This window comes from Cynocephalus volans, chromosome 1 (assembly GCF_027409185.1).
Source record: "Cynocephalus volans isolate mCynVol1 chromosome 1, mCynVol1.pri, whole genome shotgun sequence".
Lineage (NCBI taxonomy): Eukaryota > Metazoa > Chordata > Mammalia > Dermoptera > Cynocephalidae > Cynocephalus > Cynocephalus volans.
The window spans coordinates 275,180,558-275,199,014 of record NC_084460.1 but is presented as its reverse complement, the minus strand read 5'-3'; the positions used below and the strand labels follow the sequence as shown (position 1 = coordinate 275,199,014).

The 18,457-nt window shown below is 37.9% G+C and overlaps 1 protein-coding gene across 1 annotated transcript in view; it reads right to left on the bottom strand.

Moving 5' to 3' along the window:
* CPS1 (carbamoyl-phosphate synthase 1) overlaps positions 1 to 18,457 on the bottom strand; it is a 114,018-nt gene that overhangs the window by 8,726 nt on the left and 86,835 nt on the right. The window contains exons 28-34 of the mRNA XM_063101452.1: positions 17,128 to 17,203; positions 12,488 to 12,565; positions 9,922 to 10,029; positions 8,246 to 8,335; positions 6,760 to 6,930; positions 4,090 to 4,164; positions 1,339 to 1,437 (exon numbers count right to left, since the gene is read on the bottom strand). Coding sequence (XP_062957522.1) covers positions 1,339 to 1,437; positions 4,090 to 4,164; positions 6,760 to 6,930; positions 8,246 to 8,335; positions 9,922 to 10,029; positions 12,488 to 12,565; positions 17,128 to 17,203 — 697 coding nt within the window. The remainder of the gene's footprint in view (positions 1 to 1,338; positions 1,438 to 4,089; positions 4,165 to 6,759; positions 6,931 to 8,245; positions 8,336 to 9,921; positions 10,030 to 12,487; positions 12,566 to 17,127; positions 17,204 to 18,457) is intronic.

The following is an 18,457-nucleotide window of genomic DNA, read 5'->3' as shown; positions in this document are numbered from 1 at the left end:
TCTAACTGTTCACCATAACCCTTCTGGCACCTTTACAAAGGAAAATCCCAAGTTACTCTTCACAGAAACTTCTCCAAAGCCACTACCTTCAGTCTCCAGCATCTAATTTGCTGATATTAAGACACCCTAATGAGACAGCATCTATAATAACCACCCACTGGCTTGAGAATACCTGGTACTTTTCTAATTATATTTTTATTGAATTTTGTGTAACCATGCAGGGTTTGAACCTATTAAAAGCACAACAGGGGTGTTATATAAGACCAGCTATTGTTTTTATAGGACCCAAGAATTATCAATCTCAAATGAAAGTGAATGACCAGTTGGGAAGCACCTACTATTTTTTCAGAAAATTTATAAACAGAATCATTTGTACACTCTTACAATAATCATTCCAAGGGGTAATAAAAATTTCCTGTCTACCATTTTGCCCTAAGATTTATGTTTGGCATAATAAGCCAATAATGCCCTTTTATTGTATAAAGATACCTTATTATTATCTCACCCTACTTTGAGCTAGAAGCCTTATTAATTAATAATGTTTCAAGAATTTCCATAGTACACTATGAGATATTCTGACTTTCTTAGGCCCATTAAGTCATTGCCCTTCAAGAACTTTCAACCTGTGGTATAGTGTCAAGTTGAGAAAATTTCTCAAATAATGCCTATCTCTTCAACTTTGAATCCTTGTCATTTAGTAGAGATTGAAATGTGAAAAACTGAATAAGTGTAAGAAAAGGAGCAGTGATCAGGAGAAGACAGATATGATCTCAGTTTGAGAAATGTTGCGTTAGAGACATCCATATAGATGTATCCAATAGATTACTGGAAATATGGGATGATTGAGGATGAAGATTTAAAGGTGGTAAAGATAAAACTATAGATATTGTAGACATGAATGAATTGGCAAGGGAGAAAGTCAGGAGACACAGAGAGACAAAGACAGAGAGAGACAGAGACAGTAAGACCCAACCTTATGGAAAGCCTATGTTCAGGAGCAGGAGCTAAGAGCAAAACACAGAGAAAAGATGTAACCAAGGAATAGGAGTGATTCCTCTTTAAAGTTACTCTAAATCCCTTTCAGAACAAATATCCCTTCACTAGAGACTTTTTCTTTCTGCCTGTCTTTTATTTTATTTTTCTATTGGCTACTGGAACAGAAGGCAGCAAAAATCAGGGAACAAATAGATAACAAATGTCTATTCTTCCTATAAGTTGCTATTTTCTTTAGTGGGACATAAAACAAATCTCCCCTCTTCTATACCATAATTAATGTTCCTTCCCTCAGCCACTCACAGTGTGTGACTGCAGGCAAGCACACAACCACACAAAACTTACCTGGATTCCAATCAGGATGCCTTTCTGGGGTATCTTAAATCCTGTGGAAAGCATTGCCTTTAGGAAGGCTGTATGAATACCTTCACCAAAGCAAGCCACCTGTTTAGGAATAAATGAAAACATAAAATAGAGGAAGCAAATAGTAGTCAACAACCCTTACCAAAAAAACCAAAAAGCAAAAAACTAACAAACAAAAAAACAAATATAAATGAAAAGCACTTTACTGGTAGACTCTATCCCCAAATTTTATTAATGTTGCCAAAAAACCATGCAATCTGAATTCAGGGATGAAAAGGCTAACCATGGGAAATATATCTTATGTTTTTAATTAAGCATAATGAATGAGTAAGCAATTCTTTCTCTACCCAACAACACTCAATGGAGCAACATAACTGGATTCTACTGTGAGTTATTTGAATACGAATCACAGCTTCTGGTCCATAATGTGGTAAGTTTCCAAATGTTAGTATGACATGCTATTTAAAAAACAGTGTATGTCACATATACTATGCAGGAGCACATGAATTCATGGGTCAGGAGTAGCAATGCATAACTGCTGATCAATTGGTTAGCAGTCATTTTGTACAGCATATAAGAAAAGCTTTTGAGAAATTCAATAACTCCAAAAAATCTCAAGGGATCTTTTATTTTTATCATTTTCATAAAATGAACCAAAATACTCTTCTACTAGTATTGAATACCACAGCTATATATAAAAAAAAGCCAATTCCAAACTAACATATAATATTAAAGTATACAGAAGCCTCATCTAGGGTTATTGTGTTACAATATAACTGCAAGTCAAATAGACACAAAGCTATAGAACAAGTGGTATATTTGAGCATGATGGGAGTCAGTTCTGCCACGTACATCATCATCTGGTACAGACCCACCATTATAGTAAATAACACTGATGGCTGAATTCATTTTTTAAGCGCATGACTCCCTTACTGTGCCAGGAAATTTCTCATGATTCTAATCTTCAGTCGACCACCAGTACATGCTGCTTTTCACTCCACAGTGACCATTTTAATCAGTCAAGTACTGGTCTCAACTAGCCCAAGTAATGTCAACATAAGTTAGTGGGTCTCAAATTATACCAAAAGGAATTGGGCAACTTATAAGTATAGATACAATGATACAGAAGAGGATTCAGCAATTTTCTGTGAAACCATAGGAAACAGTCAAGTATTCCAGTAAAGATTAAGACTCACATTCCCACTTTACCACTAGGAAAATGAAATGCTCCTTGCTTAGATCAGGAGCTAGAGGTATATCCAATCCTACAACAAGCCATTTGGATTCTGAAAATGTCTCTTTGAAGCATAATTGAGATTTTACAAAGCTAGAATTATTATTCTGATTTTGCTTATAAAACAGGCCTTGTAACATCACACTTTATGACACTTGGAACAATGATTCTTTCTACTAATGGAGGAAGAATTCACTCTCTTTATACTTGAGAAATAGATACAATGAAGGGGGGGTTGAATTTATGCTTCTTTTATATTTTCATGTTTCAACAACTCCAGTACTATAGGTTTAGAGGCAGAATGGACTTAAGGAATGAAAACAAATTTGCCACACTAGAGAAAACAGCATGAGCAAAAATAGATCTCTCCCTGAGCTGAACCCTAGGGCAGCTGAAAACAGCCTGGCTACTAGTGACCATGGCATCAAGAGGAAACTGAAGAGCGTCTCCTTAAACTTACAGGAAACTTAATGTAGTGTCTTCATTTTAAAGTTAGAGTTTCTTGTTTAGTAAATTTAAAAAAGCAGAAAAGGGGCTAAGAGTCCCCTTTCTAAGGGTCCAGCTACAAACAAGGTGTCCATTTATTCCTCACTGCCTGCCTTCCTGTCTCACTTCGCTTGTCATCACAGATCTTACTTGTAGCCAGGCAACCATATAAAACATCACATATTTGTTGCAATTAAATAGTTTCCCCTTTCATGTTTTCCTTAACTTAAAACCAAGAGGAAACAATGACACCTCACAGTCTGATGTTGCCATTCCGATGTGCATTGATGAGAATCTGAAGGTTGCATCTAGTAAGTCTGTCAAGGGCTAGGTGATTCATAAAATGTCCTGACACTGACATGTAGAGAACTTTCTAGAATCTGACAGTTCTCTACAAGAAACACATTTCATATTCTTAAAGAAACCTTCCGTTGACACAATCCCAACACTAGTGAAGAGGGACATCCAGTGGCCAGTCCCATTATGGTTTTTAGAAAATCCCCAAAAGGATAACGTTGCTTTAAAAGTGGTCCTGGGATTTTATGCATCAGCAATTCCATAATATTTAGGTTCTGATATGTCTGATACTGTCATTCTATGTATTTCTACTAAAAATACAGAGATCTAATTTTTTGGTAACAAAGTGGGGAATGAGGTGCTGTTACAGAGAGATCTAAGAAACTTAACATAAAAAAGAAAGACATAAAAGATATTTACTTAGATATCTACAGAAATATTTGAAAGAAGTCCTCAATATGTAACATGGAAATGAATTAAGAACACATATATTGTATTCACATGCTGAAATACTAGTGAGAATTTAACTGTTTCAAAAAAGTAAAAGGTTCTTCTTTAATTCAAAATTCTTAAGCCTTTTGAGACTTACTCTGATAGCAGAAGTTTGTGCTCCCCTTACTACTTAGTAACTTACTTACTTTACCATATTAAGATTGTAAAACCATAGATTTCAAAGTAAGTTTAATGAGAGAGTTCATGGATCATTAACTAGTTACCTCTCCAGTGGAAGCCATCTCACATCTCAGAATGGGGTCAGCATCCCTCAACCGGGGCCAGGAAAACATTGGAGCCTGTCAAAAATAATAGGGAGAAAAATATGTGAAGAAAGGTGTAAAAGGAGTAAGAGAGAATAAATATACTTAGTGAATCACCATCTCTCACAGGATTCACTGAGGCTATGGTAGACATGTGAAAAATCTCTTTGGTCCAAGTATCTGACTTGAAAAATAGCTTTAAAAGTCTGTTCCAAGAATTTCTTGAGGTCTTGGCCAAAAACTTGGGTTAAATAATCACAAATTATTTCTGTAAATTGGGCCCCTGTGACCAGTCTAGACCAGTGTTTCTAATCTGGTCTAGGCATATTCTTATTGGAATGGTTTCAAACAAAGTCTACTGGGCATTGGTTTCCCCAAACACAAGTTCAAACACATTTTTTTTTCCTTGATGGGCTTTTAAAACATTCCTCTTCTTGTTCTGATCATTTGAAGTTGCAACAAGCCACCTTGCCAGAAATGGCTGTCTGTAAGCCGACTTCTGAGACATTAAACTATTGTTGATGCCTCTTAAAAGCTTTGAAAAACATTCTGCTTGGAAATATTTTTGCTCAGAATTTTCATATGAAAAGGAACACGAGTGCTTCTTTTAACTTACTTTATTGAACAATCCACTAAAAACCGAGTTCTTTTTTCTTGCATATGTCCCTTTATCTGGTCTAGATGATTCCTCCATTGATTTTGGCAACCCTCTAAATTATTATATGGATTCTAGTTTGGGGTCATTTCACTGGGTCATCTCAGCCAAGTTATTATGTATTCCTGTGCCCCAGCTTCTTTATTCCTCCATCTGTTGATACCCACTAACTTCACTAGTGCTATTAAGATAGACAATGAATAAGTAATTTGAAAAAAAATGTAAGGTTCATATACAATGATAACTAAAAAAGAAATAAGCTGGAAAACTATAGTGCATTTTGAAAAATGCCTATCTACCCATCAATATTACTTTTAGTTGGAAATTATGTATGTATAATTACACATACACAAAGGTACTTCAAACAGTTCATAGAAAGATTCATATAACCTTTCAATTTTATTTTTCCATGAACTTTTTGAAGTACACTCTCTTGTGTGTGTGTATCAATTTCCAATAAGATATAATAAGCATATACCCCTATGTCTATGAATAAAGAAACATAAATTTGAAATTCATATATAGAATCTCCAAAGGAAAAAAATAATTTCATTTGCCTACTACCTGTTGGTCTCAAACAAAAAAAAAAAAATCCTGTGTGTATATATCCTCACTAAAAGCCTTTACAATTTATGTTTCTGTCATAGTCTCCAGGAATAAAATGCCACCTCCCTCCAGCATGAAGAGGAACATTCCATCTCAATGTACACTAAAATCCACAGCATCCTAAATTATTAACTTAAGCAAGACTAATTCATATTTTTTGATTCATAGCTTTAACTTAGAGCTCTGCTATAAAAGTCAGAAGTCAGGATCACAGCTTTAACACGATCATGGTTGAGATCACTGGTACATATAGGAAAAGAACCTTTTCAAGGCATTGGAAATATGTCAATGTCACATAAATATATCACACAATATAAATTAATTTTATCGTGTGCTTCATCTAAGAAATTCAAATATATATAATATCTCACTAATTTCATGCCTGTCCAGTGAAATAAAGGTCAGAATTATAAATAGTCTGTGCACGAGCATACTGAGGCAGCAGGAAGAGCACAAAGGCTTTATTATTAAGGTATTATTAAAAATAAACATATATATTGGAAATTAGTGAACAAAACTTAAATTTTCCTAGTCACTTTTCATAAAGGTGCTATCAATTTCAGCACCACTGTAAACAACAACTGCTATCGTACTTTTTCAAGAGAAAAAAATTGTGCCACTGAAGAAAATAAAGGATAGTTACCCACTTTCACAAGGGTTACGCATTCCTGGAGACTTGGCACAATTCAAAAGTGGTACAATTCAAGACTTATCCTAACAAAGTATGTCCAGAATTTCTGTATACCAACTAAACCTGGCACCATCATGTGTAAGCTGTATAAACATAGTTTATAATTCACTTGGCTAGCTGGTTTTGAAGTTAGGCAATTCTAGATGATTTTTTAAAATTTTTTGAAATGCACAATAGTTCACATAAAGTTGCCTGTAGTGCAACTGCACTGCATTTTTTTGTTTTAACATTTATTTGTATGTATTTGTGAGGTACAGTATCTATCCTAAAATTAATCAATGTACAGTATATGCATGTATTATTACATTGCATTATTGAAAGGAAATATAAATCCCCAGTCCAGCACTTTAGTTAGAAGGTTCATAGAGTTACAAGATTTTTTATTTTATTTTATTTATTTATTTGTTTGTTTGTTTGTTTGTTTATTGTGTGTGTGTGTGTGTGTGTCTGGTAAGGGGATAACCCTTGGCTTGGTGTCGCCCACACCGCACCACGCTCAGCCAGTGAGCGCTCCGGCCATCCCTATATAAGATCCGAACGGCGGCCACTGCGCTCCCAGCGCCGCACTCTCCTGAGTGAGCCACAGGGTCGGCCCTAGAGTTACAAGATTTTTGATAACAAATTGTTCCTTTAATTTCATTGAAATTCATAAAATGACATAGATTTTTGAAAATGTTACCTTAATTGCAACATAGTCAGCAGGAATTATGGGATGCTCCAATGTTGGAAGAGGTTTCTCATCAATGTTCTCTCCAATCATCACCTTAGTGGCCACATCAATGAAGTCTACCCCAAGAGTCTTGGAAACAAGAGGGAAGGATCGAGAAGCTCTCAGGTTGCATTCAATCACCTGAAGAAATAAAATTCAAAAGGAGAAAGAGGACAGTGAGACACAATAGCAACAATGTTAATATTCCTCAGCCACGCTGTCATTAGCTGGTGACCAGCTGTATTTTGCTAGTCCTGACCCTTTTCTCTCCTCTGCTTGGACTTGAACTGGCTTCCTTTCACTATCTTTGAAGGCTGGATTTCTTCCATCCCTTTCCCCAGTTCCACCCCCACACACTGCTGACAGATTTAATTTAATGCACAGCTCTCCCAAACAACGCCACACCCCTCCTGAAAAGCCTCCATTGCATTTCCACTGGCATCAGATTAAAGTCTAGTCCTTGAAGGGCTTCTACCCTTTTGCTTCAATAGACCTCTCTATTTTATCTGATGCCACTTTACTGGTCCTAATCTTACTTTCCGAATTTACCTTCCACTATTTCCTTGAAAAATCTCACTAAACTGAACTATTCACAGTCTCCAAAAATGTGCTGCTTTTCTCATTCTTATAGATGATACTCTGTCTATGTGTAATGTCCTGTCTACCTTCCTTAACTTGTCAAAATCCCAGCCACTCTTTAAGATTTAGCTCACAATACAAAATCATCCTTGAAGGATTTCATGATTCACCCCAGACCAGTCACATAATACTTAAATATATGCTCATGTGCACATGTGCACCCATACTAGCAAATATGCTCTCTCTGTTTTATAATTCCACTGCCACTTTATGTGTACATCTCCTCTAGCACTATTATACTCTACCTTATAGTTACCTACAAATTCATCTTTTTCCCTTCTTACTAAATTACAAGATCTTTGCGAGCAGAGACTGTGCCTTATACATCTTTGTAGACACCATATGACTGCATAGTAGTCCATGTAAATCAACACAGGCTATTGATTAGTTAAATTAAGTAGACGAAATTAGAAATAACCTGTGTGATTTAACTGTTTTTGCAAATAGTATCTAAAACAACTTTCTTCTCTGGGTAAGGAGTAAAGCAGGACTTCAGTGCCTGCGGTTTACGAATACTCTACACATTCGGGTTACTTTACGATATTGGCTGTATCCGTCAATACTATACCATAGACGGTAACAGCGAGCTTCTTTCCAGTGGATCAGAGTGCTTTACAAAGCTGTGACTGACATATTAGTGGCAACAAAACCTGCGCCTTCAAACAAAGCAGGCATTATATGCTGTGCCACACCCCACATGGACACAAACAGCTGCTGGGGTCTCAGTCAGGCTGTGGCTGGTGTTCACCAGTGGGACACAAACGAACATGACCTAACCCAGCAGCAGTGTCTTCTCAAGCACCTTGGCATTTCTTACCAAGACATCATTTCCTTTGACAAGAAATTGAACGTTGAATGGGCCAGAGATGGCAAAAGCCTTCGCGATTTTTCGGGTAGCATCCTTCACCTAGATCAAAAGGACAATGACATAATGTTAGAGAGCATAACTTAGTTAAAAAAACAAAACAAAACAAAAAAAGGCACAGCACCTTAAATTTAATTTCTCTTTACATAAAGCTACACCTATAATAATAATAATAATTAATAATAATAATAATAATGGAGGCACGATCAACAAAATAATATTTACTAAATAGTCACAACAGGATAGCAGGGAAAAGAACAAATAATGTGATAGAATTATCTCTCTGCCAAATGCCCCATCTACTTGCAATCATATACCCTGGTTTTACTGTGAGGGTTAAATGGAACCCTTTCAGCCTAGTTGCTCCAGCACCCGTAACTACAGTCCAAACTCTCCATCAGTCTAATGACCTACCTGCTGAGAGGAGAAGGCTCTGAAATTACAAGGTATAGGAAAGAAACCAGAGAGATTTCCTTTACGTTGCTTCTCTGTTGCCCTGGACTTCACAAGGGTAGATATTATGGTCAGAAGAAAAGAGTGTTTTCCTGCAGGGAGGCCCTGTATGTTACACACAGGAATTCTTGTATCCAATCTGAGCCAGAAGGTTTCTATGCCAAGAGGGGTCGCTGATTACTACAAGGAGCAGCTCCTCTCTTGTTAAACTTACAAGAGTAATCAATTTAACTGGGTAGAAAAGGAAGTAGAAACTGTGGCACACTGAGCTCTGAGAGATTTGGAAAAATCTGAGTTTTTGAGGTCATTTATCCTGACATGAGAAACCGAAGTACATTTGAAATCCTTTTCTCTTTTGTGCTGCTGGTATTAAAAGCATCCTGCTACCTCCACATTCTGGAATGAAGGAAGACCTTTAGAATCCAAACCAATGTACAATCAGACAGACAGGCCTGAATTCTTTCTGGTGGTAGGATGTTTGGAAAAGCTTGAGAAAGATGCCAAACCTGATCTGCCATTCCTGAAGACTAATGGGACCTCCTCAAGATTTGTCTAAGATGGGAGCTCTGAGTGTACACCCCATAGTACATGTTGAGTTCTGAGGCAGGGTCAACTTTCTGGGGAAGTTCTTTAAAGAAGTGGCTCTCGAAGAAGGGTCCAAAGAGACATATAAGAAAGTTCCAGAAGGCCCCAAGTAGCTGCTGCACATCTGCTTCATCACTCCTACAAAGCCTTGCTTTACATGTAAATGGCTCTCAAACATTAGAACCACCAGTGGGAACAGTTCTCAAAATGTGATCCCAGATCAGCAGCTACAGCATCACCTGAGGACTTATTAAAAATGCAAATTCTGGGGCCCCACCCAGAACTATGGAATCAGAAGCTGAGGGCTGGAGCCCAGCAATCTGTATTTCATCAAGGTCCGGGGTGGTTTTGATGCACATTAACATATGAGAACCACTACATTAGCATACAACAAAATGGGCTCTATAGGGCAGTGAAGGGAATGGTTATCTTTAAAATTCTCAGCTGACACAGAGCAAGGAACGTCCCCTCATCACTAAATTTAACCTGCAGCATATCTTACACTGCTACCTAGCTTTTAAAAACACTGAGCTTTTGGTTTTTTTTCATCTGTTGCTTTTCCCCTCCTGCTTTTATGTATAAATGATGACCTTCTCAATGGCTCCTTGGCTGATGGTTTGGGTGGGCAGCATCAGAGTGGCATCTCCTGAGTGGACGCCTGCATCTTCAACGTGTTCAGAGATGGCATGAGAGATAACCTGGTCAGAAAAAGATTTTAGAAAGAGTTGTCAGGCACCTACTTCAAGGAAGCTACTCCCTCACTCACCTCTTTGATCCTAACAGATACACCAAGCATTGAGCAGTTTCTTTGCTGAGTTACTGAGGAAAACAGAAAAAAGAGCAGCACACAGACTTACCAGACCTCCCCGTGCAGGGGCACATGGCTCTAGGGGCAGCCAGGAGTTGCTGAGAGCTTACCTGCCTCTTCCACTTCTTAGCATGGGTAAAAATAACAGGAAAAGGAGAAAAGTAACCCAGCACATATTGACTTTTAAGAACAGAATAGGAAACAGCATTTGGGAGGCACTGGAAACATCTTTATCTTTTAGACACTGGGGAAGAAAAGAAAATGGGAGAAGTGAATATGTAGCTAAGTAAATGGCATAACTTAAGTGGACTGGAAGGAAGACTTGAAGATCTGGTCAAGAGATCAAAATACTCTTGTCCTCTTTTAGAGATAAGAAAGTGAAAGCAACATAAGAATAAATAACCCACGTTCATGTGACTAAGTGAGGATTTTGAACGCTTATCTGTCAGATTCCAAAGTCTATGATTTCAATCACTTGTAACCTATATGTTAATAATATGTGTGCCTCTGGGAAACGATGCTGAGAGTGGTGGAGAATGATTGGATGGCTGTAAAAGACAAATAAATTACTTAAGAGATTTGCTTTATCAGACTTACAAATGACAAAACAGGATGACACTTGAGTCTCCATCCTTCTGCTGTCACATATGATCTCTGTGACCTGAGCAAGGTGCTTAACCTGCTTGGCCTTGGTTTCTGATAAGATGGAAATAACAATAGTACCTGTCTCATAGAATGTTTGTTAAGGATAAAAGAAAACACATATAAAGTATCTGGCATGATACTTGATGCATAATGAGACTTCAAGCTTTTTTGTTTTGGGGGTTTTTTTTTTGGTGCAGTATCTGGAAAAGGGGAGTTAACCATCCCACTGAGCTCTGGAACAATCATAACATGGCTGAAATACTATGCCTACTTCCAAGTATGACAGTTTAAAAATTATGTGAATAACATGGCACATTTCCAAAAGAGGGAGTGCAGGATGATGTGCGATGTCTCAGAGAAGCTTAGGGCTAGTGCATATCCTGACACCTAGAGCCAGATCAGGCCCACACATCACTTTACCCACACAATATATGAAAAAGCACAAACATCTCAAGGCCGGTCTTACATTCTCTACTTCCATGTAGCTACATTCACATTCCTCTTATTTTATTTCTCCATCTTCAAACACAAAAGGAGTTGAAAGAGGAGAGAGATTAAACTTATGCTCTAAAACTCAGGAGGTCCAAGACGAGAGTTCCGGGCAAGCAGACCTTAGTTCAAAATAGAGAATGCCCAGGGTTGGCTGTTTAGCTCAGTTGGTTAAAGCGTGGTGCTGATAACACCAAGGTTTGCTGTCCAGCCACCATAAACAAACAAACAAACAAAAAATCCCACCATACATAAACTTACAATATTTTGTGCTCTTCATCACCAAAGAGTTAAAAAGAAAACAGATGAACATTTTCCAGAGTTTCTATGAAGAAAATTCCTATCTTTGGGATATGGGGGACTAGAATAAATTATCTTTAAGGATGCTTCAACCCAAGGTTATATGATTCTGTGCTAAGTAGATGCCATTACAATTAAAAAAGAAAGAAAAAGCTACTCTGAACTGCTAATCAGGAAGGAAAAAAACAAAGGAAAGATTTAATATGTTCAGAAGTGTTTGTTGTACTCGCAAAGCAGAAGATAAAACCTAACTTTTTATTTTTCCACAAAGAAAATAAAATGGAATGGATTCCCTAAAACAAAGCTTCCTATATTTCAAGATAAATCATAAATGCCTTATTAAAACAACTAGCAAGCTAAAGTAAACCCTTCTTCACATTTTTATTTCTCCCTAAAGCTGGAGGCATTCATTGCTTTAGCAATACAAGATGTGACACGGTAAACCAATTTTGTTATTATCCTTATCCACACTACTCTGGTTATGCCTTTATTAACCCAATGAAAAAGGGGGAGGATAGGAAATGAAAAGAGAAGAAAACCCAGGGATTCAATTAGAAACTTCAGAAAGAAAAGTATTAGATGTTTTTATAATATCCATTGAAACATAAAAGAAAAACACAGACAAAAGAAAATGAGAAAATCTATTCAAAAAGAATGACGAGTACAGGATGATAATTAATTTTGAATATCATCAAAGAAAAATTCTAACAGTGTGAAACACAGGAAATATGATACCAGCAACACATCAACTAAATTGTCAGTGAATTTGAATTCTTTTTGACTAAGCAGCTTCTCCAGTATTATCGGAGACCTGTTTTGTAGAAATCATGAATTCTGACCTGCAAATATTTCTAGGGTGCTAGGAAAAATTGATGGGAAGGTAGGGATGGGGCAGATGCGGATAAAGCACTTACCCTTCCGTCTTTACCGACAGCGTCCATTTCTACTTCCCTGGCTCCTTCAATAAATTTCGTCAGCACGACTGGGTGCTCCTGTCACCAAGGAAAACAGAGGAGCACAACCTTTAGCAGAAATTATGTGCATAGTGTCAAGTAAGTCAGGGACCGTAAGTAAATAGCAGGGCAATACTTGCAAAAACCTTAAGGCTCAACACCGTACATTAACTCATTTGCCAATCTGTTTTGTAAGAACAAGGTCATTGTCTGCTCACAGTGAGGCGGAGGGTCTTTCTCCAACTTTGAGTGCTCAGCAAACTGAGCATGAGTTCTGAAATCTCAAATATAGGCTTCTAGGCCAGTTAGAAAAAAGGGGAGGCTAAGGAGGAAGCAGAATGTGGCTTCCTTCTCATCTACCAGAATCATGAATATTTCTCTACTTTATCTATAATTATATATTACTATTGGATCAGGTTCTTTCTCTCTTCCTACCCCCATTTATTACAATCAATGCAACTTCCTAAATCAGGTGTCTAAGTGGAGAATTGTGAAAGAACTTAGAAGAAGAGTAGCATTTTGTTTTCGTTTTAGTGGGCCAAAGATGAAATCTTTTGCCTGGAATTGAATGTCTCATACAACTTCTACGGCATGACACTTGCAACTGTAAAATCAAACATGTTTCTTTATTAATCTTAAAAGGTCCTTCCTTCCTTGGTTGTTTCAGACCCTTTATCATTCTAGAAGTGCTTCCCACACTCAGTTCCTCCATGACAGTGCTGGGATGTCCTTCACAACCTGACAGCCACTAGCTTTTCCCAGAATAAATGAAGAGGTTGACTGAAGATCTCCAGGGTTTAGATATTTTCTCCTCTATGCCCTGGGCTCCAGCAACCTGGACCACCTGTTTCCTTCCCGAGCCCTGCATTTACCCATCTCTGTGTCTCTCCTCCCCATGTGCACTCTACCTTTTCTCCTCGGCTTCATCTTTTGAATCTCAACTCACCCTTGAAGGCCCAATTCAGATGCCACCTCCTCCCTGAAGCCTTCTCTGAACATCTCTTTTTCCTCTGAACACCTCTTTTTCCTCTGAACACAAACTCCCTCTGGCCACTGCCATGGAATTCACCATGCTCTGCATGGGTGTTAAACTAAACATATCTTATCTCCTTTAACAGAACACTTAAAATAGAATTAAATTTTGTGGGAAAGTCAAAGCAAACAATGTTTTATGCCATACATAAGCATCTCTCTTTTTAAAATTTATTATTATGTTAGGCAAATTTGCATACTGACTTCTCTTCGAAAGCCTATTGGACAAGCAACTGTTTATTAGCCATAAGAAGAATTCTCTCCATCTCAGTTTCCTCTCTTTTAAATATTGGATGTTTCCTACAGCAGGCATGGCAGAGCTTTGTTGAGACCTATGTGGGCTTTATTTTCTAAATCATGATGATAACATCGTAACTTCAAAAAAAGTTACGATGTTATCTGACTGAGACAGTTCACCAGCGGCTCAGTCAGATTCTCTAGTCAAACCTGAGATGAGGATTCTTGGTTAAGTGATTGATTGAGGGAGTTAGAAAAGCAGGAAGGGGCGGTAGGAAAAAGCTAGTATGTTTATGGCCTCAGGGAGCTCTGGAGCATGAGCTGCACTGCACACTTAAGTCCCCTCTTGAAGCAAAGGTCAGTTGCTGTCTAGGGTCTGGAGGGTGTTGGTGAGGTCAGGGATTGTGCTTCCTGCTTGGCATATCTCCCACTTGACTGAGAATAGTTACCCAAATCAGGTATCACAGCAGTTCGGGATGGATGCTCCCACAGATAAAGGGATCTGGAGGGGGTGGGGTTGGCAGGTAACAACAGCATCCACGATCCCGGCCAACTGAATAAATTTATGAAATAGTTCTTACTATGTTGAAGAAGAAAATCTCTTAATAAATTTCAGTCTTCCGGTGTCATTACACTTTGTTGGCCTTCTTAACACTCTCTTCCTTTAGTGTCTATAAACTACATTTTCATGCTTCTTTTTAGGCTCCTTCATGGTTTTGTCCTTTTCTACTCCACGCCTAAATGACAATATTCTTCATGTCTGTCTTCACTTTTCTTTTCTTTTCTTTTTTTTTTTTTTTTTGGCAGCTGGTTGGTACAGGGATCCAAGCCCTTGACCTTGGTGTTGTCAGCAGCAGGCTCTAACCCACTGAGCCAACCAGCCAGCCTTGTTTTAACTCTTCCTGTCCTTCCACACTCTCTCCCTCAGTGATGGCTTCCGTTCTCAAAGCTTCAACTAAAATAATAAGCTATTTATTTTCAAAATCTCTCTTGACATCTTTAACTCTAACCATGACCTTGATCTCCAATTCCAAATCTATGTAACCTTCTGCCTTCAAATCATCTCCACTTGAATCCCTCACAGGCAGCTCACATTCAAAAGGTCAAAAATTAAATATATAATTTCCCCCTCTTAAACTTTCTCCTTCTTCAGTGTTCTTTATCTCAGTAAATGGCACCCCTATCCATCCAGTTGTCCAAGGCAGAATCCCAGGAGTCATCCTTTATCCTCTTTCATCCTCCACCTCCGTCCACTCACTAATTTCCTTCAAGCACATCCCCAATATTACTCTCCATCTTCACTGTCATTATTTTGATCCAAGGCACTGCATCTCTACCCTGAGCTACAGCAACAGCCCACTAACCTCTTTCCATGAATTTAGTCTTGCCTCATAATTCACTCTCTCTGTATTACAGCAGACTAATCTTTTTAAAATAGAAAATATGATTAAAATCCAAACTCACTATAATGACTGACAAGGTCCCATTATCTGGTGTCTGTCTATTCTACTACTTCTCTACCTTTATCATAATCAATGTCATGTTTGGTATCTCAGCCATACAATCAGTGCTTTATCAGTTCCTAGAAACTCTGCTTTTCCCACCTTCAGGCCTTTACACATGTTGTTTCTTTCTTCCTACTCACACCCACAATGTAAGTCTTTCATTCAATCAACTCTGACACAACCATTAGATATCAGTTTAAATGTCCCTTCTTCAGTGACTGGACCCCAAGACTTGTACACTCTCCCTCAGCATCCTGTGTTTTCTGTATGGCAATATTCATTGCTCATCATATTTAATTGTAATTACTTGATGTCTGTTGTCCCTCACAAAGAAAGTCCTCTGTGAAAGCAGAGACTGTATCTTTCTTTTCATAAGTATAACACGTAGTACTAAGAACAATGCTGTTATATACAGGTGCTATATATGAATGAATACATAAATAGATGAATGATTGATGGAGGCTGATTTTCCTCTAGATTCATTGATTTGAGTATTTTAGATTCTACTGTACTTTGATGGGAAGACTTGAATTAGAAAGTACTCAATCAGGGTATCTCTATCATTAAATTTGGTTCCATATGGGCTCTACCCATATGCCAGTGCGGAAAAAAAAACATGTTTTTTTTAAATATTATACCAAGTACAGATCCTAAGAGGTCTAGTGTTCCAGGCAGAAATGACAGGACACATGCCTCATCACTCACATGAGACCAGCAGGGTACAGTTGCTGGCTTCTCAAAAGGGGAGCACGGCAGGACCCCTGGCAGGGAATAAGACAGAGGAGAGGATAGATGGTGTCTCAATCCAGAGTGCACTAATGAAAACTGGCCTGTTGGAACATCTGACTTTCACACAAACATGAACTCAAAATCCACTTGGTTTTCTTTTTTTACACTTTTCCTCTTCCCACTCTTTATCCATTCTCTTCACTGCCCAAACATCCTTGGGGAGCAACTATCGTACAGCAGAAGGGATCTGGCTTCATGTGTGCAGGAACAATCCACTCTCTTTGTTCCTCTTTGAACTCTTTGAAATGCCTCTGATTTCACTCTTCAGCTCCCTCCAAATTCCACTTCCTGAACATCAAAACATCAAACTCTTCTCTATGAGTTCTTCTTTTTTTTTTTTTTTTTTTACCCCAACTAGCTTTTGAAAGCTTTTAAAAGGAAAACATTACTTTCATTCCCTACAGTACAAGGTCTGCAGATCAATAACCTCACTGGGTAAATCTTAAATAGATCACACTGAGGTAACACCGAAGGAGAAAGTAAGAGCTCGGGGCAGTGGAGGAAGGTGGTTGAGTCACTACAAAATTACAAGCATTATTACTAACTCACTAATGGGATGTGCCAAAAAAGAAAAAAAAAATCAATAGGTGAGAGAGGGGACTTACTATTAAAGTTGCATGTTGATTAAGTCAAAGTCCCCAGGTATAAGAATTAAAAATCAGGAAAGCTTTCTCTGGTTAATGATGAGCAAGGTTGGGCAGCCTTTGAGGCTGGGAATCCCAGGAATAACTTGACCAGCATCTAACTGATGAGAAGAATGAGTATAATTATCCTTTTAGATTACGTGCATCTAAAACCATGTGTATCTGTTTTGGTCAAATATGCACAGGTCTTTCTCTCCTTCCACTAACCCTAAGAATCTGGTTACAATTTAAGGCTTCTGAATCTTTGTCATTCTCATATGTAGGAGACTATTGGGAAGAAGTAAAAAACAAGAAAATCATCCTAACAACATGGTGTGAAAAGAAAAGCAGCAGACAAAACAAGGTAGTAATTAACAGAGGAGGTAAAAGTCACCAGGAGGAAATTGGACACTACCTGAGAGACTCTTGCAGCCTCCTCTAGGAATTTTTTCATCTCATCCTCAGAGAACACCACATTCATGGCAGACCCACTGGAAAAAGGAGGACAAATAAAAGAAGGTCAGTATTTTTTACCACTGTGAAAGTAAGGCACACTAGCTTTGACTGATTCTCAGAACAGTTCCAGGCAACCTCTAGTTTTACTCTAGGCTGAATAAGAAAGTGCCTTTTCCTAACCTGTGACATTACTCCATTTAATCACCAGGACAATCAGCCAAAGTAAAAAGTCACTAAAGTTGGGGATAAAAAAAGGGGTTAGACCTGGAATAATGCCCGAAGGGAACACCAGTAGCTCTAGAGATTGTACTCCCTCAAGGCTTGCTCTTTCTGATTTACTGTTCTCATGCTCTGCTGGTTCCAGGCAATTCTTAAACCTTAACAGGATTCAGCCCAGAACATAATTTCTCTAACCCTGTTTCTTCAGAGTTCATCACCAGATCTTAACCCTCTGGTATGTCATGAAAGCAAGTCATTCTGCCACCTCAACCGGATTACAAAAGAATCAATTTTTTTAGGAACACTAGCAAATATGAGGTACATTATCTGACTGAAACATTCAACTGTGTCTTTCCTTCTAAAAACTTGAGATATATCTGGAGTCAATTTACTCTAAATTTTGTCATTTTCAAAATTGGAGGGGAGGGGAGAAAAGGAGGAGCAACAGGAGGAAGGGAAGGAATAAGCGAGAAAATATTACTTTCCACTTCCTTTTAAAAAGTACTTTTCTTAACCTTTCTGCTCCGTTACAAATTTCTTTTCTCTTTTTTAAATTTATTTTTAATTGACAAATACTAATTGTTTATGGGGTACCACATGATGTTTTGATCTATATATATATTATAGATTCAATCAAACTAGTTAACATATCCATGACTTTAAAATTTATAATTCTATTACAAGTTTCTGCATACAAAGCTTTTAATTGTTTCATGTGTTTAAGAGAGAAAGGCTAGAGCAATAACGCTGATAGTTCAGAGTGTAAGACGCTGGAGCAAAGATACAGAACTGCAAAAACGCAGGACGTGAAATAGTCAAAGCTGTTTTTTCCAATCCTTCCCTAAATGTGTGCCTGTTGTTTCAGTTCATTTACATTAACTCCTCAAAGAAGTAATATTATTAGACTGCAGTTTATGCAAAATGTCATTTAAGTAAAAAGGAAAGTTTTCCACCTCATCTGAAATTTTTCATTATTTTAAAGGATCCTATCTCAAATTCCATTTACACTTTCAAATTGTGCACAGCAAATTGTGTTTCTCTTATTATCCCCTGTTCCGTGAAGTAGTTCC